The sequence below is a fragment of the Musa acuminata genome, chromosome BXJ2-11 (assembly GCF_036884655.1).
Source record: "Musa acuminata AAA Group cultivar baxijiao chromosome BXJ2-11, Cavendish_Baxijiao_AAA, whole genome shotgun sequence".
In the NCBI taxonomy this organism is placed as follows: domain Eukaryota; kingdom Viridiplantae; phylum Streptophyta; class Magnoliopsida; order Zingiberales; family Musaceae; genus Musa; species Musa acuminata.
The window spans coordinates 5,966,544-5,991,149 of NC_088348.1; the positions used below are offsets into that span (position 1 = coordinate 5,966,544).

General features: G+C 41.0%; 3 protein-coding genes across 3 annotated transcripts; all 3 read left to right on the forward strand.

Annotated features, from left to right (window-relative positions):
- Positions 1 to 8,181: 8,181 nt before the first annotated feature.
- LOC135627040 (nudix hydrolase 23, chloroplastic-like) lies at positions 8,182 to 16,421 on the forward strand. Its single transcript, XM_065132991.1, has 7 exons — positions 8,182 to 9,092; positions 9,481 to 9,612; positions 13,605 to 13,681; positions 15,212 to 15,347; positions 15,441 to 15,581; positions 15,764 to 15,822; positions 16,068 to 16,421. The coding sequence occupies exons 1-7, from the start codon at positions 8,826 to 8,828 to the stop codon at positions 16,126 to 16,128; spliced, it is 873 nt and encodes a 290-aa protein (XP_064989063.1). The 5' UTR covers positions 8,182 to 8,825; the 3' UTR covers positions 16,129 to 16,421.
- A 1,156-nt stretch (positions 16,422 to 17,577) lies between these two features.
- LOC135627063 (metal tolerance protein C2-like) lies at positions 17,578 to 22,739 on the forward strand. The gene is made up of 10 exons (XM_065133016.1): positions 17,578 to 18,280; positions 18,715 to 18,823; positions 19,042 to 19,081; positions 19,748 to 19,824; positions 21,101 to 21,189; positions 21,285 to 21,354; positions 21,432 to 21,470; positions 21,568 to 21,718; positions 21,802 to 21,891; positions 22,416 to 22,739. The coding sequence occupies exons 1-10, from the start codon at positions 17,794 to 17,796 to the stop codon at positions 22,515 to 22,517; spliced, it is 1,254 nt and encodes a 417-aa protein (XP_064989088.1). The 5' UTR covers positions 17,578 to 17,793; the 3' UTR covers positions 22,518 to 22,739.
- Positions 22,740 to 23,782: 1,043 nt separating this feature from the next.
- LOC103970628 (histone H4) lies at positions 23,783 to 24,519 on the forward strand. The gene has a single exon (XM_009384475.3). It carries the CDS (start codon positions 23,928 to 23,930, stop codon positions 24,237 to 24,239), a length of 312 nt encoding a protein of 103 aa, XP_009382750.1. The 5' UTR covers positions 23,783 to 23,927; the 3' UTR covers positions 24,240 to 24,519.
- Positions 24,520 to 24,606: the final 87 nt, after the last annotated feature.

The window sequence follows — 24,606 nt, forward strand, 5'->3', positions numbered from 1 at the left end:
ACACAAGACACATTGTTGTCCATTCAAGAAAATAAGTCCAAACAAATTAATTTGGGTTCCTAAAGGAACCATGATAAACTCTATGCAACATGATAGAAAATGTAGATCTATTTATGAGGCACCCAAAAGCAAATGGGTTCCTAAAGATCATCCCTTCCTATAAAAACATTAAAAGTCTAGGCCGGAGCAAGAAATAATTTTCTGCTCCTTGACTCTCAATGGTCATAAACCAAGAATCAAAAAGGAACTCACAACGCTTAAGTAACAAGTGGAAGTTGTGAAATCACAAAAACGATACAACCTTATTAGAAACATATGATATCCAAATTCACATACCCCCCTGATCTTCAAAACCCGTTCATCTACGAATTAATTCTTGTAGAAACTAAATATGTCATGATCTTAAAAGGGATACCAAACAAACATACGTATGCACGTTAAAAGATCTATTTTGATCGTACAAAGAGCTTCTTCCTTAAATAAAAACTCATACGAAATCATGTAACAAACATTAATTGCTCTGAAACTCTCCTCAAGGCAAAGACTCCCTAATCAAATCATCTTAGGTGTTCACCTGCTGCAGGCGGTGGCACCTCTCCAGCTGGCGGTGGCACCTCCAGCCATCACGGGTTGCCAGAGGTTGCACCGCTCCAGCCAGAGGTGCAACCGCCAGCAAGCTCTGCCCTTTAAAACCACACTAGGGCCGGCTAAGGAACCGACCCCAACTCACCCCCATTTCCTCCTCTACTCTTCCAAGTCTCCTCCATTCCCATTTCACTCCTCTAAGCCTTCCAAATACCTCCCATTTCGGAGCAAAACATCAAGAAACCTTCCTTCTCTTGAAGATTTCACAAAGGTACTCTCTAAGAAGCTCTTAAATTCTGTTTTGTTCTTCATTTACTTTAGCTCATCATCATCCCTCTAAACAGCAGTAGTAATGGGATCTAGAAGATCCTCAAGGGACAAGGGAAAGAGGAGAGTAGTAGAAGAGTTTGATCTCACTCTTTTTGATTCCAAAAACCATGCTGAAAAATTTCTCTCCTTCGAACTAAGAAGCATCAATAAGGGAAAATACGTAGATCTGAATGAACTAAGAGATGTAGAGACTATCCATTGGTTTGCAAACCTAAATCTACTTCCCATTTTGCAGATCAACGAACCCATTTATCCTAGACTAGTTAGATTGTTTTACAACAACATGCAAATAGATGATGAAGAAAGGATATCAACCTATCTCTTAGGACAACACATCTCAATCACTGATAGATTCATTTGTGATATGATAGGTATTCCCATGAAAAGCATAGGACTTTACTTTAAAGGATCATGGGATGAAAAAACTATTGAAACATCCTACGTTGAAGCCTTAGGAACAATCCTTGCCAATCCTAACATAGAATCTATTCCTAAAAGTTGTGAACATCTAATGCCCTTTAACACTAAGATACTTCATCATATCATGACTAGTATAATTCTTCCTAAGCAATACCATCATGATAAAGTGAGTCAATTAGAATTAGGAATTATGTACCTAATCATGAAAGAACGTGACATTTGTCTTGGCTATCTGATCCAACAAAACATGTTGGAATTATCTACGAAAGATATGATGCTCCCATATGGTGGAATTATTACTAGAATAATGAAAGCTTACGACATTCAAATACCACTAGAAGAAGAAGTAATGAAATCAGATAGATTCAGCATAATAAACAAAAATCTACTTCACCGACTAAGATGTCACTATAGAAACGGTAACTGGGTTAGAATGCCTAGAAGAACTGATCCCCCTCAGCCTGAACCTGAACCTGAACCAGAGCCGGAAACCCCAGTCTTTAGGAGTACCCACTCTCCTCCGATCTGTCCCTTTGAGGAAACACATCCGGTTGAGCAAACTCACACATCATCCATCGAAGATATCGGGATTCGGATGGACCGATTTGAACAACGACAAGAACGGCTTGAACTTCGACAAGATCAAATCCTAACCGAGCTACAACAAATCCATCGACAATTTGACTCTTTACTTAGGCACTTTAATCTTCCACCTCATGAATAAGCTTGTATAAACATCTGATGATTTTTGATATGACATGTTGTAAACTCCTTATGTTATTCATGAAGGACTTTGTCTTTATGGTTACCTGATATGCTATACATATGTTACCCTGATATGGTTATCTTTGTCTGTGTAAGCATATTTGCAAACATCTCTTGTTGTTTATCTCGGTTTTTGCACTGAAACTAAAAAGGTTTAAAGGCCTATGCCTTGAAAATATGAAGCAACATACCAATGTAAGTTGATAAGTCAGCAGTCTGACATTGATATGGTTGCTATTGCTAATATGATTGCTATCATGCCATGTATCAAACATTTGCATCATACGAGCTGATATCTTACCATGTGATGCAATGCTACACTTGCTGAAATAAAAATCCTGCTATGCAATATGATACAATGCTACACTTGCTGAAATAAAAATCCTGCTATGCAATATGATATAATGCTGCACTTGAAATAATTGTGTTACTACATCAAAAGCTTAACACTCAAGAACAAAACACATTGATATTAGACATCATTTTATACGTGATCATGTCACTAAATCATGATGTAACCATAGAGTTTATTGATACCAAACATCAACTAGCTGATATCTTCACAAAACCCCTATGTGAAGAACAATTTGATTACATTAGGAATGTTGATGTGTCCGAATACTTAAACTAGTTAAAATTATTTTTCGAATGTTATTACTATTACATGCCTTGACAACGCTTGATCAAATAACATGTTGCAAATTATGTGACAAATATTTTTAACCAAATGCATGTAAGAAGTTCATTTTTCGGGTTGTATGCTAAAAATGGGATGTTCCCGTACACTCTTATGAAAACTCTTTGGAAAATGACTTTCCTCCGTCAAGCAAAAACAATAAAGAGATATATGTGTCATGACTTCCTTTATATGCTTGATAATGCTATCATGCTTTTTGTTGATGACAAAGGGGGAGAAACATATGAATTGATAAACATATGAATTGATAAACACTATGTCATAGCTGAACTGCCATAATCATATCTATGTCATAGTTGCAAATACTTGAGTGATGCTATAAACAATGTTATGCCATCCTTGCATCACCAAGAGATATGTGAACATGTGCTATAGTTTGCATCAAATCTTGATTTGATATTCTATATTGTGAAGAAAATGCAAACGTGCTAGAAAATGTCAAATGTGTGCATCATGTAAAAAGTCCTTCGTAGCTTTATATGATTACATGATGAATGGTTACAAACACAATCATACAAACTTGATGATGTATGTCATGCCTTGACATCATTCTTGAAGAGATACATCATGATGGGCATCATGATGGGAGCATTGATAAGTTTAACTGATCTAACTTATCAATACGTCACTTGAATTCTTAGGTCTTGAATTCAAGGTTGACTTATCTCAACTATGGCATATAGATAGGGGGAGTTAAGGACAACTCCTTTATCAATTGATTGTCATCATCAAAAAGGGGGAGATTGTTGAATCTCGGATTTTGATGATGAAGTCAATTGTCATTTGTTATCTAATCTATGTGTTGAGATAAGTGTGCAGGATTAACTACGATAAGAGTAAGACAAGCAGCAGGTGTTGCGCCGGAGTCAAGATCAGGATCACGTTGGGAGTTCGAGAGTTCGACGGAAGTTCGGACGGTCGTCGGAGGTTCAGCGAGAACAGATCCGAGAAGTCCAGAAGCTTGCCAAGCGAAGCTCGTCGGAACTCGCCAAGTGGATCGTCGCAAAGTCCAGGAGTATGCCGGATGTCCGCAGAAGGATCACCGAGGGTTATCGGTTGATCGACGGAAGTTGGCCGGAAACTCGCCGGAAGAAGCGATTGACGCATCGGAGCAAAGCTGCAGAAGTTGTCTTAAGAGTTAATCGTAGTTAGCATGATGATTAAGCATGAAAATGGGAGGTGATCCCATTAGCTTAATCTTGGGGCAATTGGGCCCCTGAAAAGATTCAAAGTGGGCCGAATGGAGTGAACCATTCGGACCCTGATTGCACCAGGAGGTGCAACCGCCCCAGCCAGGAGGTGCAACCGCCTGGGCTGTGGGGTTGGGAGGTGCAACCGCCCCAGCCAGGAGGTGCAACCGCCTGGGCTGTGGGGTTGGGAGGTGCAACCGCCCCAGCCAAGAGGTTGCACCGCCAGAGCTCAAGTTCCGAGCTCTGCCAGGCGATGCAACCACCTAGCTCAGTCTTCGAGCTCTGGCAGAGAGGTGCATCAGCCTGAGCTCAGTCTCGAGCTCTGCCAGGTGATGCATTCACCAAGCTCAGTCTTCGAGCTCTGGCAGAGAGGTGCATCAGCCTGAGCTCAGTTTCGAGCTCTGCCAGGTGATGCAACCACCGAGCTCAGATTTCGAGCTCTGCCAGGTGATGCAACCACCAAGCTCAGTCTTTGAGCTCTGCCAGGTGATGCAACCATCGAGCTCAGTCTTCGAGCTCTGGCAGAGAAGAGCAATCGGCTGAGCTCAGTCTTCGAGCTCTGCCAGGCGGTGCCACCTCTCCAGTCGAGAGGTGCAACCGCCTGATCCCAGAATTCTGGGATTTGATCGATTTGATCGTTTTGAGCTCGAATTTTGAATTGGGTTGGGGCCTATAAATACCCCACCCATTCAGCACTGAAAAGATACAGACCTATACCGAAATCTTGATCTTTTCTGTGATTCTAAGAGCTCAAAAGTGTTGTAAAGCCTTTAAGTCTCCTCCTTCTGTTCTTCAAGTTTTCAATTGTAAAGTGAGGAGAGAAAGGTCTGTAAAGGTTGTCTCCTAAGCCTGTCAAAAGGAGAGAAACTGTAAGAGGGAAGTTTGGCCTTCGCCCATTGAAGGAAGGCACCTAGTTGACGTCGGCAACCTCATCGGTGGAGGAAGCCAAAAGTGGAGTAGGTCAAGGCTGACCGAACCACTCTAAATCTCTGGTTTGCGTTTATTTTCGAGCACTTTATCATTACTGCAAACCTCCCTCATCACTACTGCTCTCTGCGCTTTCACGAACAAGTTCTAAGTGCTGTTCTTCCAAATCTGCATTCAGACGTAAACTCGTATTTTCATACATTACAGTTTACGTTTACGTTTGATTCTGCAGAACTGTTTTCCGTGCTTTTACGAACAAGCTTCTTTGCAGTTTACGCTTACATTTTAATCCTATTAATAACTGCAATCTGTCCTCTACGATTTTACGAACGAGTTTCAACATTTAGACGTAAAACTGCATTCAGACGTAAATCGGCTTTCCTCGCTCAATCATCAGATTTCAGTTCACGTTTACATCTTGATTTCAACTGCATACTGCCTTCTGCGAGTATACAAACAAGTTTCAAAGTTTAGACGTAAATCTGCGTCTAGACGTAAAACTGCGTTTAGACGTAAATCTGCGTTTAGACGTAAAACTGCGTTTAAACGTAAAACTGCGTTTAGACGTAAATCTGCGTTTAGACGTAAATCTACGTTTAGACGTAAATCTGCGTTTAGACGTAAAACTGCGTTTAGACGTAAAACTGCGTTTAGACGTAAATCTGCATTTAGACGTAAATCTGAGCTTAGACGCAAAACTGCGCTTAGACGCAAAACTGCGCTTAAACGCAATCTGCGCTTAGACGCAAACTGCACTTAGATACAAACTGAGAATTTGCTTTTGCATCATAATAGTTTTTGAACGAACGCAGCTTTTGGTTTACAAATTATTATAAGATTTCCGCTGCACTAATTCACCCCCCCCCCCCTCTTAGTGCTCTCGATCCTAACATTTACAACACAAATCCGGGGGTTGTCGGACGCTCATCCCTCTATGTTATTGCAAGCGTTTATGATAGGCCTGCGACCTTCCAGATTCCTCTAGTCCCTCGTGGAGCGACCTCCCACCGCGGTACCAGATATGCTCCGGCGGGCTAACCAGTACATCAAGGCGAGGCCTGGGTGGCCGTGAGAAGGGATGAATTTTGGCAGCGGGCTCTATAAAAGAGGTCAAGCACCCACGGTGGCTATCCGATGTAGTACTCATGAAAAGAAATATAGGCCCTGCCTCAGTCTCTTTTGAGCGAAGGTTCAGTATCTACCTGATCGCCTCTTGGCTCGCAGTTAGCCCCGGCCAAACCCCTTTTGTATCTACACGGCTCGGGCGCAGACTGCACGAGTCCACCTCAGAGCGGCCTGCCCGCCTGAGCCATGCCCCTCGGCCGCAATCTGCCCAAGTCCACCTCAGCACGGCCTGCCCGCCCGAGCCATGCTCCTCGGCCACATGATTGCCCGAGTACGCTTGCGCGGCCTGCTCGCCTGAGCCATATCCCTCGGCCGCGGCTCGCCTACGCCGTGCTCCTTGGCTGCGTGTTGCCCGAGACCCCTACCTCAGTGCGGCCTGCTCGCCTGCGTTGTGCTCCTCGGTCGCATGATTGCCCAAGGCCACACCTGCGCGGCCTGCTTGCCTGCGTCGTGCTCCTCGGTCGCATGTTGCCCGAGACCACACCTGCGCGGCTAGCCCGCCTGCATCGTGCTCCTCGGCTCCATGCACCCCGAGACCACACCTGTGCGGCCAGCCCGCCTGCGTCGTGCTCCTCGGCTCCATGCTCCCTGAGACCACACCTACACGGCCAGCCCGCGTGCGTCGTGCTCCTCGACTCCATGCTCCCGAGACCACACCTGCGCGGCCTGCTCGCCCGAGTCCAGCTCCTCGGCCCCATGCTGCCCGAGACCACACCTGCGCGGCTCGCTCGCCCGAGTCCAGCTCCTCGGCCGCAGCCGTCTGCGTCGTGCTCCTCGGCCCCATGCTGCCCGAGACCACACCTGCGCGGCCCGCTCGCCCGAGTCCAGCTCCTCGGCCCCATGCTGCTCCGCGGCCTGCCCGCCTTATAAGCTTACCACCCCTACGGTCGAGCCCAACTTGACCTACGAGTCATACTTTGGGGTTCCACGGGCCACTCACTACTTAGTGCCACCTTTGCACATCCAACCCTCATCAATTGCCAAGCTCCACGATGCCCCCGCCATTGGCGACGAATTGATCTCCGCTCGACAGAGATAGTTCCTTAAAACCGAAGCCATGCCTCGGACCCCCCTTACGGCAACCGACGCATAGCTTCCTTTGGGGGGGGGAGTATGATGAGGGAGATAATTATGATAAAACTCACGTGACATCAGCTGACGCCCCACGTCTTTGTCGGGCTGATAGCACCTGGCAAACACGGGCCGAAACGCCGACCGAGGCCCATTAACGACCCCTCAGGCTCTACCCCTCACGCCACGCCAACGACAATGTCAGACGCCGTCAGAGGTACGATCCTGCCCCCTATGGGTAGGCACACCCGGTAACACCAAACTTCCCTATAAATACCCTCACGTTCTAAACAAGAAGGGAGGGAGGAGGAGGAAGAGCAGAGACAACTTAGCTAAAGAAACCCCCTTTACCATCCACTGATTTGATCGTCGGAGAGGTTAGGTCGAGCTTCCCGACCCAACCTTTGTGCAAGTGCGAAGGCGGAGGTCACCCCCCAAACGCCCAAGCGAGGAGTTCTTTCTTGGAGGGAACGACGACCCCGTTCCGATCGAAACCCTGTGATAGGCCAGCCCTCAGCGGTCGGGAGGAGCGTCCCCGGGAGATCCCCGTCATCCGGACCCGAACCGAGCCGCGTCGGCCCCGAGGCACGGCTGAAGGTAGTTTACACAAAAAAAAATATAACCCAATTAATATTAAACAATTGTTATATTAAAAAACAATATATAATTTTTTTTACAAAATTGTGTATTTTAGTAAATCTTTTTACATATTATTTTAAAAACGATACATCATTTCAAAATTAGAAATATTCATATATTATTCAATAAATTTCTAATATAATGATTAAACAGAGATATTTTTACCATACAACAGATATTTCCTTTCCTTATTCTTCCGATATCATCATTTTCATCCTTTTTTTCTTTTTTCATAATATAAAAATCTAATTAACTAAGAATATTATGGTTCACCAATCTATAATCTAAATATAAATATAAATATAATTAATAAAAATATAAGAGAATTCATTTTCCCTTTGATATCAAAACGAGTCCTTAACCCATTTTCCCTAATTTTCTTTCTTCTTCTTTCTTTTCCCTCCTTCTTCTTTCTCTTCTCTGCACGCCGAAACCATTTCCTCTTTCTCCTCGGTCGTTTCTTCTTCTTTCTCTTCTTCCGTTCTTTCTTTCTTCCCTTTCTTCTCTCCTCTGTTCTCACAGCCGAAGCCTTCTCCTTCTCTCTTCCTTCTCTTTCTCCCTCTCCCTTTTCCCTCTGCTTCTGTTCTTCCTCTCCTCACTCTTCTTCTCCGATTCCATCTCTCTCTCCCACAGAGCCTCACCTTTGTCGGTGAGAGAGGCGGTTCCAGGAAGAGCGAGTCGAGGGGGTGTTCAGCCTTTTCTTTGATGGTGCATTCCACAAGAAAACGTGGCGCTGAATAGAAGGTCAATGGTCGTGGCCCTTTTGTGTTTCCTGAATTCTGTCTGTATCCACAGCGGTGAGCAGTAGCACCGCTTGATGAGTCGAACGTATTAATGCACAGCCAAAGCCTTAATTCTCGTCCACAACCGGATCGGGTCACCGGATTTCAACACCCGTCTCCATCCACGGTCTGAACGGTCAGGATAGCCCGATCCCTAAACCCGTCGACATCCTGTTAGACCGCGTTCGTCCACCTGTCGCGGGCGGTGATGTGTTCCAAGCGCGACCTTAACCACAACCTCCGCCACTCCGCCACTGCGCTCCGTCTAAAGCCCTAATAAAGGGATCTCATCAAATGATGCTGAGATCGGTTCACCTCTCTTACGGATTTGGTGTCTCGCCCTTGCTCCGATGCAATCCCCGCTTCTGTAGCCTCGCGTCGCTCCCCGCTATCGCCTCTCTCTCCCAGTCCAGTATTTCTTCCTCTCCTTGGAGATCGCCGCTTTGCGTGCCTTGTCCCGCTTCGCACGCTGTTTTCAGAGCCTTTTGGATGTCTTCCGGTGGTCCGGACACGAGGCCCGATGTGGTTGCCGCCACCGGGCCTGCTGCGGCGCCGTCTATGGTGGGTTTCAGGAGAATTTCTTTTTATTTGATGGGAAGTTTGGTTTTGTATTTATTTTCTTTGTCAATAGTAATAGGCAATCCCTATATTTCAAGGATCGCACTTTTCTTTTCTCCAATAATAGATTGGTGTAATTCGTGTCTTCCTTTATGCTAATCTTTAACGACTGCATTAATATTAAAACCTATGCTAAAGCTACAAATGACTGTCGTAGTTATTGCTACAAGTAGGTAATAAAAGGAACAAAAGGGATTGAATTTAAATGGGAACATTGTGGGGGAGTTTGTTTGACTGGTATCCCTCAAGTAAAAATTTAGGCAGTTTTGCAGATCTTGTTGTAATTTGGTACTTGGGTACTTTTTAATCATTTACCACTTGAACGTTGCAGTTTCAAAAATCCAAAATCTGCTTTTGTCATTCTTGTGGAAATCCAACTAAGCATGTTATACCAGATGGAGAAGAGAAGATAAGGGCAGTTTGCACGGTGTGTGGGAAAATTCACTATGAGAATCCCAAAATGGTATGACCAATGACCTGTGTGATTTAATATTCGTGTTCCTGCTTTATATATCACTGGATTTTTTATTTAAAATGTTTGACTGAACATGAAGAACTTCTTGTGTTTCTCTTTTAATTACGTACATGATGTTTTTCTTTATCATCATCTTTCTCAGCCATTAATTATACTGTATCTTTTCATCTATCCTCATTGATGGATGACATAGTTCTGCTTTTTGTTAGTGAGACATGGACTTTAGCTTCCTTTCTCCCAAAAAGCTTAAAAAAGGGATTTACACATTGGTTAGTCCTAAAGTCAAACTAAAGCAAGTAGAAGTTGATGCAACATGCTACAGGGCCTATCCAACAGTCGGGTTATTTCCTCTGAACCTTGCCCTAACCTAAACATGCTAACCCAACAGCCACTACTAGAGCAAACTTGACGGCAGCACTTTTTGAAGCTTGGAATTTGTGCCTTGTTAACCTTTGATTCTCCTCCTCTCTCTGAGCTCTTCAATCATTTGCTCACTGGGGCTATGGGTTATAGGGTGTATAGGAAAATTCTCTCCGCTCAAGCTTGATCCCTAACCTACCGCTCCATGGGGTTGTAACAAATTGAAAGTATGGTATCAACAAATGAACAACGGATTGAGAAACCATATATAGAGCCTAAGGAGGAAGGCAAGCAAGTTACTACAGATAGTAGAGATTGAAGAGCCGGCACTGGAGAAAGCTCCATAGAGAAAAGGGATGATATTACGGCTGGAACCAAACCTCCCAAGACTGACTGATGGTCTTTACTATTCAAAAAAAAAAAAAAAAACAGCCTAAGGAGGAAGGCAAGCAAGTCAGTACAGATAGTAGAGATTGAAGAGCCGGCACTGGAGAAAGCTCCATAGAGAAAAGGGATGATATTACGGCTGGAACCAAACCTCCCAAGACTGACTGATGGTTTTTACTATTCAAAAAAAAAAAAAAAAACAGAAAGGTCAAGGCTCCGGCCTACCCTCTTTGATCCATCATGCTCTTTCTTTGGCATGAGTGGAAAGCGTGGCGAGTAACCGAATGCATCGGGAGGAAAGCAACAGAGGACTCTAGAAATAGCGCTTTTTGGCAGGTCTGACTATTCTGGCTTTGGCTAGAGGACTGTTGGGTTCACCTTATTTACTATCACCTTTAGCTACATTGTTCTTTGCGCTTTCTCCCTTCCTTAAGAGATTGCTTACAAAGGACTGACAAATGGAACAGAAGAAGAATTAGAAGAAAGCCTCCGACCATCCCTTCCTCATAGGAATTGCTGCCAATAGAACTTAAAAAGCCAGTAGTAGGTGGCTAATTCTTTTGCTTTTCTCATGTACTAGAGAGCATCCTCCAAAAGTACCCCATTCTGCTCATTGCAGACTACCAGAGCCCCTTAGACACGCTAGGAAGAGAAATCTTCATTGTTTGTTCAGACACATTCTAGGATGGATTGCCAGTAAGCAAGAAAGTATCTATTAGCATGAGGTTTGTCAAGGGAGAATCTCAATAGAAAAGAATTAGACCACATGAATGAAGTAACCTGTTCATGCGGGAAATGCTAACCATGATCTCTGCCCGGAGATGGAAGGTAAGTAAATAAACTATATAGGTTTGTGGAATTTACTGACTGTAGAGGACTCAAATCTCCTTGAGAGAGTAAGATTTTTTGCATCTAGAACTAATTTGTTGTCTGTCAAATATGCATCAAGGACTAACTTATACATCCTATGTGATGTGATTTATTTGTTTTGACAATAATTTCATTCTTGGAAAACCTATGGATGATGTTACAGTCTTGACTCTATACATGAGGATCATTTTGATACTTTTGAATTCTAGACTACACAGTTGAGTTTATATCTTAAGCTAACAATGTCAGGGAGCCATCTCTAATGACATTTATATACTAAAATGGGTGGAACTATGATTGACAAGTGGATTGAGTCTGGTGCTTACAGATATGCACGTTAAACAAAGCCTAGTTAGAGTGTAACCTTCCTCATTGACAATGAGTTCCCTTTACGTCTGTGGATGTCGTTCAAACTTGATTGCTTGGAAAGTCGAGTTAGAACTCACTTCTGGATGGGTTCTGACTTCAAAATTGTGCTTTGTATATCCTCCATGATGAAGAACGTGATGTCAGCTTTTCTTTTCAACAAAGTTGGCTTCAAATAAACTGATAATGGTGAAGATTTATGCTCGTTTGAGAACCTTTAAGCCGATCACCGAGAATAAGAAAGCAATACTAGTTCTATTTACACTTTTTCTTGTTTGAGCTTTTTGTATGCTTATTTGTGTTGTATTGCTAACACATATATTACTATGTAAGTGTTTCAAAATTAATCCCAAGGTTGAAAAATTATTCGAGTAAGTGAGAACTTGGAAATATTACTATAAGGCATAGTTAATTTATTAAAGAAGTATATGATCTTTTGAAGTTATGCAACCAATACTTATGAACTTGAAGAAACTTAGATCACGAAGAATTTAAATTTGCTTATAAATATAAGCTATTTGATTAATCAGATTAAAATATTTGCAAGAATAAAGAAGAGAGGCCTTACTTATGAACATATTGGATTCAGTTCTTTGTTAAATTCTCTCCATAGGGCTGTGCATCTATCCTCTCCTACCTTTAATAATGTGTTTGAAATTTCTAAACTGCAACTTATGTGTCCGGTCAAGAGGATCTGGCCCATCTTTTCCTATTTGCAATTTTGTTCTGGTGTATTTTTCTTTGAATTGCTCCAGCCCATTGGATGAATGGAGCTTGATTAGGTGAAGATGACTCCTCTTCCCCCGAGAACCATGTCAATCTTTGTTTGATTTCCATGGGCTTTTGGCACCTTTGGCAGAATTACATGGGGAATTTCAAGGAGATTCCAACCTCTTGGTTACAGTAGCTTGGGACAGGCTGTTTGTGTTGCTGGAGTATTCTTCTTCCTCATCCATTTTCTAGGAATGTTCTACCCTTTCTTCATTATGGATTGCCCATTCGTTGCAATTTGCTTAAGCTCACTGTGATGACTAGAGTTGGTCTCTAAGAGGCGTGGATATGGACACAGGAAAGGGAGACCACATGATATAGACACACCAACAAGGCAAACTTTGAAAAAGTAGGAAATGCATACGGCAATGACATGACAGCTAAGATGGTATATTTGATTCTTTTATTATTATCTCAGTATGATGTAATTTTTAATAATTAATAATGTTTGTTCTCAACATTAAAGCCAAAATCATTGTGATGATAACAGCCTATATCTCAATGCCTTTCTTTGTACAAGTGTCTGATGTTTAAAAAATATTTAATAACTTATGAAACACTTATCTAACATTGATAAAGGAAAACTGGGATAATGTTGTGTTCTCCAGGGATATGCTTGCAGAACTTTATTATATAGGTGAGGATAGAATGACCTGCTAACCTGACCTATCTATCTATCTATAGACCAGCAGGCGACACGGTGGCAACCACATAGCAGCATTGAGGCAGTGGCATGGCAGCAAGAATGGTGTGTCATGACGGCAGGATAGATTAGTTCTCCTTGGTGTGTCATGACGGCAGGATAGATTAGTTCTCCTTCCTTCTCTTCTTCTTCCTTCATCTTCCACCTCATTTACTCTTTGTTCCTCTTCTCCTTCCTCTGCTGCTTCCTTAGCATGTCGATCTATTACCGAACAGGGTATGCATTATTGGCAGTGTCCCTCCTCTGGCAAGAACCACTGAACATGGGAGGCCATACTGGGCTTCATACTGAGCATGACTCTTAAATTATATATATATTTTTCTATATTTTTTGGATTTGAGCCACCGGACATGAAGCTACTCTATCTGATATGTCTATTGCAGTTTCTATATATTAAACTTCAGTTGTTTATTTCTCTTTGTTTTAGAAATTTGTCTCAGTTTTCTATTCATTTTGATAATAGATGTTGCATTATGATATTGATCTTGACTTATTTGTTCACTCTGGTAATTGAGTTTTCCAGGTAGTTGGTTGCCTGGTGGAGCATAATGACAAGGTTCTGCTTTGTAAACGGAAAATTGAGCCATCTTATGGTCTTTGGTGCTTATCTTATCCTTTCCTTTCATTTGATTAAATACTTATCATCTACTCTTTTGCTTGTTATTGCTAATTTCTTTGATGTAAGAAACTGAAACATGCACAGTACTTCTCATACCAATTTGATGCAAGCATGGGTAGAATAGGTAGAACAAAAAGAGGGAAGAGCTAGCGGCTGTGGTAGGGAAGATAAGATGTGGAAAGGAATTTCAAAGGATAACGGAAGAAGTTAAAAATGGCATAGCCATGAATCTTAAAATTTTTATGAAAATATCATAACACAGTACCTTATCCACATTCAACGGGATTTCATTAAGTTGTTAGATTTGTTCCCAGAAGAAGTTAAAAATGGCATAGCTATGAATCTTAATTTTTTTATGAAAATATCATAACACAGTACCTTATCCACATTCAACGGGATTTCATTAAGTTGTTAGATTTGTTCCCATTTTAATCTGTTTGTTCTGGATACCGACCAACTGGTTACCTGTACTACGAACACCATCTCCAAAGTTAGATTTGTTCCCATTTTAATCTGTTTGTTCTGGATATTGACCAACTGGTTACCTGCACTACTAACACCATCTCAAAAGTTTTGAATTTTGTAGGCTCGACCTAAACCTAATTAAACTCAGTTTTGAATTTTGGGCTCAAATCAGTATTTACCATTCTCTTCTGTTGCACAACATGATATCCTCATGATGATCTGTTGTTGGTAAGAGGATCTTGCAGGTATTAGATCTGATCATGGAAATCAATTCTTGGTATTCTGGCAATCTGTTTAAGGCAAAAGAAAAAACATATTGATCAGACAATCTCAGCAATCTTTGATGTAGAATCAACAGTAGTTGCAATATGCAACAACTTCGATGCATCAACTTCAACATCAATTGAACATAAGAGGTCAATTGTAGGCTTTGATGAAGGGATTAGTGGTTTTGCAACTGAGGAAAGATCTTAATCCTTAATCGTAAATTCATTAATTGTTGTAAAATCAACAGCTGGTGCCTCAGGCTCTTAGACAACATTTGCATCTTTTGGTGCCTCAATAGTTTGTCCATTAAACACGATCATAGTAGACTCAACAGTTCATGGTTCTGTATGGTTTGTTTTTAGAACTGTTAGCAAATGTAGAAGTTAGAGGACCTTTTGGTCTGTTGTGGCAGGTGGTGTAGATTCTATCATTATTTTTTCTGCTTCAATTTTCCACTCTTCATGGTTTGATTCTATCATTGTTTGATTTTCCTCACATCTTCATTACTTAAGTTTTGCCAAAGCTCTGTCACTCAAATTAAACCTAAAAAAAACATAAAAATAATTATAGAAAATGTCAAAAAATTATAAATTTAAACTTTCACTATTTCATAATTTATTTCTTTGTAAATATAGTTGTTCAAGTTAGTTGGATTTAATCTTGAATTTGGAAGCCCATGTTTGCTTTTCGTCTCCCCAAGCTTCCCATTTGGCCTGTGCTGTGTATGAGATTTGATTTTGATGGAAAGTGGTCTAAATGTTGAACCATTAAACCTGCAGGACACTTCCAGCTGGTTTCTTGGAGATTGGGGAGTCTGCTGCAGACGGGGCAGCTAGAGAAACTCTGGAAGAAGCATGTGCTGAAGTTGAAATTATTTCACCATTTGCACAGTTAGATATTCCTCTCATTGGCCAAGTGAGATAACTTACTTCTGTTGATAATTATTTGGACAAAATATTCAGTGGTCTTGGTAATGAAGAACTATGTCTAATCTCATATCCAGTACAGAGTTACATCATATTCCGAGCAAGATTGAAGACACCTCATTTTTCACCAGGCCCTGAGTCACTCGAATGTGCTCTGTTTGCTTTGGATGACATACCATTTGATTCCCTAGCATTTTCATCAATCATTGTTACCTTGAGAATGGTAAGTTTTGCAGTTCCTCTTTCTTGACTTGCCATCTTGTTTTAGCCAAGTTTTCTAAGCTTATGGTAGGATTTAGTGTTGGTTACACTGATAGTATTAGTGTTTGAAACCTAGGTTGGGATCAAATAGTTTATGATCAGTGCTTTCATTGGTCATTCTTGACTCTTGTTCTCTGGTTGCAGTACATTGAAGATATTAATTCTGGAAACCTCAACTTTCACTATTGCACCATAAATAAGAGGTAAGTAATGGGTATTACTTCTTCTTGTTTATCCTAATTTTCTATGGCTCCCTTCATCTAAGAAACAGTATGGAAAATAATAGTGACTGGGAACATATCTTTGCTTTAGTTGTACATAACAGTTCTAAATCTATTTCGAATTCAACCTTAGTTCTTCAGATCATTTCTTGCATCGGTGCTTCCTAGAACTTTAGGAACATTCTTTCATTTTAATCACCGAGTTCCTTGAATATCTTGTGTTGCAGACCAGGTGCAAGCCCATCTGATCCATGCGGTTTCAATGTAGATTACCATTTGCGGTCATAGGATGGTGAAGGCATTTGTGGACTTATGAGACATGGGTCATTGTGATTTCCATGGAAAAACGATGCTGATATTTTGGTTGGGGAATTTACCGCTAGCCAATCCAGACCAGATCGTTGTTCCGTGGCTTCATGTGATGATATGAAACTGTGCAATGTATTTTGTGCTTTTAGATTTGGAAAAGATTAGTTCTACAGCTGAAGTGTTCATCTTTCTGGTAACTCATGTTTATGTTGTGTTACCCTGTGATGTTACATTGGATTTTATATCTAGAGATCTATTATATTTCTTTTTTATATTTTTTTTCCATTGAAATCACATATTTCTTCTTATATTATTTTATTAGATCAACAAAAATGACATTGTGGAGAAACAGCGCCAATCGTTTGATGGAGAGATTAACGAGGCATCTCATTCGATCTCGGACTATAATTCGCATCTTATTCATTGAATTGCCTCAGTGATCTCGAATATAAGGTAGGTTGTTGTTTTCTTTTATTCGGAGGATTTAGTCAACCATTCTCTAAATTTCTCGGCCCCTCATACTCTCATGCAAGGTTTGCCGTACCGGACTGTACCGCCCGGTACGGGCGGTATGTACCGGTCCGACAGGCTAGCGGTACGCGGACCGTCTTGTACCGTATCGAGTACTGTAGCAGTGTACAGTGCTCGGTACACGTGGGTGTACCGCTCGATACACCCAGGTGTACCGAGCGATATACCGTACCGTACCGGTATCAAGCCCGGGTCGAAACGCCGGTACGGTACGGTACGACGAACCTTGCTCTCATATATCAATTTCTCAAAGATATCTCAAATATTTGTGCATCATTCAAATAATATTGGTGAATTTTCAGAAAAAAATTTCATCATTCAAATTTTTTTAAAGTACCTCTTTATTATAGAGAATGATTAATTTATTTATATCTTCATCAAATTTATCATTATCTTTTCTCCTCAATGTCTTCTAGTCTTTACTATCCTCGTCCGGCTCTTACACATAAGAAAGGGTTTGACGAGACTAGAGGTAGAGATATCTATAACTACGAGATAAAATGGAGAGAAAGTATGAGAAAGTATAGACGAGGGCAATAAATAAGCAATATAGGAGAAGGCGAATATCAAGGATTATAGGTAAAATGATTATTTTTTTTAAAAAAATTTATAATTTTTTTTCAAAATTGAGATGGAGAAATTTTAAAAGATAATTTTTTTCTTGAGAATTCACCCTTATAATATCCTACCAATTAAATTAAGCACAAATTATATTATCTTCATTGAAGCTTAAATCAGTCCTTTGAGACATGGACGATTAGACACGTCATATCTCGATAATTATTTATTAGCTAAAAATCTGAAATTTTATATTCTCAATCAGTGAGTTATTTTATGGTTATTTTTCTTATTGCGGTTGACCTAAAATTGCGACATTTAAAGCAAGTAGACAAGTCTTGTACGGCGGGCCGCCTCCGTCCTCCGCAAACTCAGGGACCGCCACGATCTAATAATAATCGTCCGTCGGAGGGTCTCGAAACAACGCTCGAGAGATCTTCCATTCTTTCTCCGCTCCTCTTTATGCTGATCCATAGTCAGTCGTCGCACCCTCCTTCCGCTGGACTGGAATCTAGGGTTTCTGCTCTACGGAATTAGTTAGGTATCCTGATCCAGATGGAAGAGCAGCAGGCGGCTCCTCGCGATCCTAACACGGGGGAGACGGCCCCCAGGTTTCCTCCCCGCCGGAGCTCCTCCTTCGGGCACCGGATCCCCGACCAGCCGCCGTGGGCCGGCGACTACGGCTTCGTGGGTGGTGATCGCAGGCTGGCCTTCTCGCGCCAACCGTCTTTCCGACAACCTGAGCCCCACTCGCCGTTTCCGCCTCAGAGGACTCAGTCCCTCAGGGCGAATCTCTCCCGGAGCGATTCCTTCATCAGTATCCCCTCGTCTGGGAGCGATGAGTACGGGATGGGGTATGGCAAATCCGCCATGAACGGCGGCCGAGATAGTCGGAACCTCTCGCTGCTTCACTGGATGGTATCGGTGGTTCAAGCCATAAGTTCGGGTAATCGGCCGATGAAGCGGTTGGCTTTGATGATCTCGCTCAACGTGGCTTATTCTACAGCGGAGTTGTTGATTGGCATTTTCACCGGGCGCGTAGGTCAGACCATGTCGTTATGCGCTTCCTTATTCCCTCTCTTGCTCGGATTGAATACTTCATAGTTCTATGTTACTTGATTATGATCTACTTCCGTGGATATGGATACTTGCTATGCTATGAGTACTTTAGTTGCAATGCTTTTCAACATTAGAAATGCTAGTATTTATGAGCATTACATTTACAAACCAAATAACAATATCTATGGGCATTATATTTACATATGTTCTTCGAGTACTTTATTTTTTCTCCAAATCTGCCATTCTGTACGATTTTGTGAATCCTGTTGATAACCTTTCCAGTATTCTAACCACTTTGTGAATAGAGTTTACTGATGATGTACCAAATGTTTTTCGCATGGTCAATAATATAAAAGTGGTCATACTGCACATTAGATTGTGTTATTCTGCTAAATTCCCTGACACTTGCTCTTGCAGGTTTGGTATCGGATGCATTTCATCTTACCTTTGGTTGTGGCCTTTTAACGTTTTCATTGTTTGCAATGGCTGCTTCTAGGAAGAAGCCTGATGGTGTATATACCTATGGGTTAGTTTCTATCACTACAGCTTCTACAGCATTTCTTGTAACGTGGAATAGTTGTAGTCATTGTGAACAAAATTTCTCTATATTTCCCTTTGTAATGGAGTGTCATTAATGCATCATTCTATGTCGTTCGTCTGAAGAAAGTTTTAATTCTTAAAAGGAACATATTAATTCAAGTTTAAAGACAAAGATTTTGACTTTTGGGGTTTTTCTTTTTTTAGGTACAAAAGATTGGAAGTACTATCAGCTTTTACAAATGCTGTAAGTTTTTTCTTTACTCTTTCTGGATGTGATAGATTATAGACAATAATGATTTGTTTCTCTGCCTTTTTATCAAGTTGATCAGATAGGATCTAGCCTCTTGTTGATTACAAGTGGGTTGGCCTTAGCAATACTTTTAGAAGTATATTGCCTGTATTTAGATAGCCTAGTGCTTGTAACTCTTATGACATGATGATATAAGGTGGGTCTCTTACTAAATGGTGCATGGTTACGGTTCTGCTATATGCTCTAAAATAAATTTTAGTGTACAAATTGAATGATTTTGATTTGGTTTTTTTGTATATTTGTTTGGGTAGAGTGGGAAAAGAAGTTATATGACAAACAATCTACTTTGTTCTTCTTGTTATTGTTTATTATTAAACAGTGTTGTGCTTTTAATGAAACACAAGTTTGACTACAAAATAATTGTGTTCTTTTAAGAAGCATCCAACTGCTTCAGATCTATACCTCATTAGCCAATCTTTCAGACTTCTGTGAACATAATGTTGTTATAGTTGGGCAAATTGTAATATTATGTTTGATAGTAGTCCTTTTTAAATTGTTCCATTGTCTTGTTAGTACTTAGTACTAATTACATATATCCTTTTTTTCATATGATCTGGGACTAACATATCAGACTGCTGCTTTTGTTGCCTGTGTAGACAGCTGTTTCTATTGTTTATGTCATTCTCCATAGCAGTTGAAGCACTACATGCATTTATTCAAGATGAATCTGAGCACAAGTAAGTCATTATTTTATTTAAGATGCTTCCATCAGCATTTTCGTTTATGTAATTGGTAGTGATGATTCTATTATGTGTAATGTTGCAAACTTGGTTACAACCTTTGCAGTTTGTCATATCTGCTCTGTTGTGCCATTTGTTCCATGGTTGTCAGTTCAGAATCAGACTGGTTATCAACTGGCCAAGCCTGGAGTCAACATAAGTTTAAAAATGATAATATATTTAAGTATATGTATGACAAAGGGGATCTTTTTCCTTTTTCCCTTGCTTTCTTTTTTTATATACCTTTTCTTTTCTTTTTTTCCTCCTCTGCATCTATGTTGTAGACCCATGGGCAGTGTTGAATGTAGATGAGGCAATTAAATTAGGGGCAATAAACTGGTAATATGGGCTAGACCAGTTTTGTAAAGGCTACTTGTGAGTTTAATTGCATGCTTGATCCTATAACAAAAGCAAACTAGACAAAGTTATAGTTCTCATTCAGTCATTCTGACCAGCTGCTCCAGTCTAGTTCTGATAGCTATGGTTTGTTTTATTACTGGACTCTTGTACAACTGGGACCTTGCAGATTTTACAGCCCAACACGTTCCAGTCATTTCCTTTGCCATTTGAGTAGGTTTCTTGTACACCAAACAGTGTGGTCAAATTAGTTGATAATGCAATGCATGAGGTTCTCACAATTGCAGTGTCTAGGTGGACTGATGTGTGCGCTGTCTTAATCACATGTTTGGAGAGATAGCTTGAATTAGATGCCTACATTTCTAGGTTGTGACAGAGTAGGTTTATTAAGCATCCTCTCGATATCGTTCCATAACTAGCATATAATCAGACAAAAGTCCAAACTGAACTTTGCTGTAGTTAGCATAGGTATCCTGTTGACTGTTACAATGCCTTGAAACCATCATTTAAGCCCCTCTTTTTTGTGGAGGGTGTAGAGGAATTGCTTTGGTGCCTCTATTGATGCCATCCCTTTTCTAATACTTATGCCTCTGTTTCCTTGCAAATCCTTGCTTGGAATTGTCGCGAGGCCTTGGCTAATAATGCTGCATACTTAAGAGATGAAAAGCAGGCAATGTCTGTGCAACATTGTGATAACATAGCATTGTAAGAAAGCACGTCAGTGCATGGTTCTTTGAATCAAACGTACAGTGCTTTGAGAGCCTTAGTGTAGGTTCCGTTGGTCTCTAATGTTTTCTGACCTACTTTTTTTCTTTATTAGTAGGTTCTATTTAAGTTCTAATATTGTTTCTGACTTATTCTTTTACTCTATGATTAGGCACTACCTAATTGTTTCAGCTGTGACCAATCTTTTGGTGAACATACTAGGAGTTTGGTTCTTTCGGAGCTACGCTCGTGTTAATATTGGTATATTCCTATGCTATGTTTGCTATCATGTCTTACTGTTGCATTACTTTTATTGTAGAGTAGTAATTGTTTGAGATTCAACCACCTTTGTGCAGTTTACAGGAAAGCTGAAGATATGAACTATCACTCGGTCTGCTTACATGTTCTTGCAGATTCTATTCGGAGGTTTAGATCTAACTAAAATCAATAGTTTCTGTTCTTTAAACGAGGTTCTAATTCATATTCTTATACTTCCTTACCAGTGCAGGTCTGATCCTGGCATCCTGGTTTCTTAGTTTAGGGTAAGAATTGTGCATTAAGCAAAGTTGTCTTTCTTCCTTCCATGTTTCTCATTATAAAAGATGGTTAAATCCACTCTATTCTCATTTTCATTTGCAGGGTTGAGAATGCAGAGGTTTTATGCTTGGGGCTTGTTTCAGTTGCAATATTCATGGTTGTTATGCCACTCTTTAGAGCTTCAGGCAATATATTGCTCCAGATGGCTCCTGCAAGTATACCTTCTTCTGCCTTTAGCAAATGCTGGAGACAGGTATGCTCATGTCCTCCAGTATATCTCTTTCTTAGGCTTTTCACAGTCTATTCCTTAGGTTTGCTTAATCCAACCTTTGGTAGATAACTTCTCTTGAGGATGTTTCTGAAGTCTCGGAAGCTCGATTCTGGGAACTGGTACCAGGTCATTGCATTGGATCTCTCTCAGTTCAGGTATATGTTATAAAATGCTACTGAAGAGGACTATCACCCCTAATGACAGAATACTTATCTCAACATTTTCTAGATTGCCAGTCATAAATTCTTTTTTCATTTGTTTAAATTCCAGCGATGGTGAAAAAATGGTCAATTATCATGCATGGGCAAAGATGCTTCCCTTGCCAAGTTTTTTACCATGTCATGCTAGTGAAGGCCTTGATAAAATGCATTTGGTTGTGCTCATGTTTGGGTGCCTTATTTTGGCACAGCTTTTCATTGGACCACACATGCTGTCAATTTAGTTATAAGACAGAAAAGTAAGAAGCCTCGAGGAGATGGCCATGCAAGGTGATGTAGTTAATGGAGTTAGTGGGTACTAGGCGATGCAGTTAATGGAGTTGGGACCCTGCATGCATAGCTTTTATCCAGATTGAAAGGGCTTTTGGCCTATATAATGCCATATGACTGTCATCACATTTAACAATGTGGTATCTTTTTATAATTGGACAATCCAATAATTGTTTTGATATTTTCTCTAGGTTAAGAGAGGAGCAGAGGACCTTCCAATCCTGCGCTACGTGCATGGATTATATCATGACCTGGGCATACAGGATTTGACTGTTCAAGTGGAGCATTTGTAAGTTGACTTGGAATAGAGTATTTTTGTTTCTTCTTTGCCTGGGGCTGTGAACAATAATGTCATGTGTTAAAATTTTTGTGGTTTTGATTTGGATTTTATACATCAATTCTTGGTAGGTGTTTCATGATTATAATGTCATAGACTGAAGATGTACTGGGATGAATCTTGCCTTTGTGTTTCAAGTCATTCTAATAGCTGCTGGTCCACTGGATTTATTCCTATACTTTTTATGTTTTGCTGCAGTCGTCGACAAAGGATGACATAAAACATGCTCCTTAACATTAGAACAATTTGTGCATTCTTTCTGCATTTGGTATGATGAAACATGTCCTGTTGTTTCCAGAAATTTCATAATGACAATACGATTTGGATTATTATAACCACAAGAATCGCCGAACCCTATTTCAAATATTATTCATTGCCAGAATTATGGTAGTTTAAATTAGAGATTTGTTTGCCAACCATTAACAATTCCCCACTCAAAACAGACCATTTAATTTTTGCCCCTTCCATGGAGAATGGCGTAGATACAATCCTTACCACAAAGATTGCTATTAATTTAAAGAACAAAGAACAAGTTCTATACTTCGTGGCCATCATTTTTTTCTGTATTCTTTCACATAAAAAAGAGTCAGCTTCTTACGATTACATGAATTTCAATAATCTTTTTATCGGATTAACGAAAATGTTCGTTATGCATGTCCAAAACCTTGATCTCCGTTTCCAATGTTGCCAATTTGAATTGAGTTCTTTTGTCTTTCTGTATAATCTTTAAATATTTTCAGCCGATGGATGATTATGCACCCTTCCATTTCACTTAATAAAATGAGCAAATTATTTTATATTATCAGATTTTTTAATTCAAATAAGTTGAATTACCTATCATGATTATAAGTAATTAACCCTGGAAGGTGTACATGATCATATAATATAGAGGAATTCATGTGCTACTAGAAATAAACATTTTTTAATTAGAAATATACTATTTCCAAAATGTAAAACCCTTTTGGTGCAGTAAAATTAGACATAACTCTGGGCAGTGCCAAAATCGTGGTTTTCTTTCAAGTCACTCCAACTAAAACGTGATCCGTTGGATCACGCCGTACTAACGTGCGCAAAAAGACCTAACACGTCAGCGATCCGAGCCGAAGCAGCCCAACGCATCTGAGCCGTTGACTTTCAATTCAATGGCCATTTGCTACTCCCCATCCTTCCAAACCCCGACTCCCTCGCGATCCCAAATTCTAATACCCAAATCCCGCCGTTTCCCTCCCCCCACCAAATCCCTAATTCCCCTTGCATAAATATCGGCCCCTCCCTTCCTGCCCCTATCGTCTCAAATTCTTCCCTTCCTCCTCCATCTTTGCGCTTTTGATTCTTCTCTTACCTCTTCGCTGGGTCGATCGTTGCGATGTCTGGCCGCGGCAAGGGAGGCAAGGGGCTCGGCAAGGGCGGTGCGAAGCGCCACCGCAAGGTCCTCCGCGACAACATCCAGGGCATAACTAAGCCGGCGATCCGCCGTCTCGCCCGCCGTGGCGGCGTGAAGCGTATCTCCGGCCTCATCTACGAGGAGACCCGCGGTGTCCTCAAAATTTTCCTCGAGAACGTCATACGCGACGCCGTCACCTACACCGAGCACGCCCGCCGCAAGACCGTCACCGCCATGGACGTCGTCTACGCCCTCAAGCGCCAGGGCCGCACCCTGTACGGCTTCGGAGGCTAAGCTCGTCTCATGCCGATGCCGCTTGTTCTAAGGGTCTCTTTCGGCTCGTTCTAACCGAACATCTAATTGGGATGTGAAAACTGTGAGCTTTTGGATTCGGTAATTGGAACTTTCAACTTTGTGAGCTTTCTGTCCACCGCTTAATTTTAGATTGATTAAGGAATAGAGGAATCGATGCCTTGTGAGTTACTTCTTATAGTCCGTCGTGAGAGAATAATTGCTTGTGAATCCACGTGTTCATGATAAAGATAAAGAAAGATTCATCGGATGGTGTACGACGTGGCGTTACGAAAACAAATGATGGTTTATAAGGTGTGTCTTCGTGCGTTCACGTCGATGGAGACAAATGACGATCACAAGATGTGAT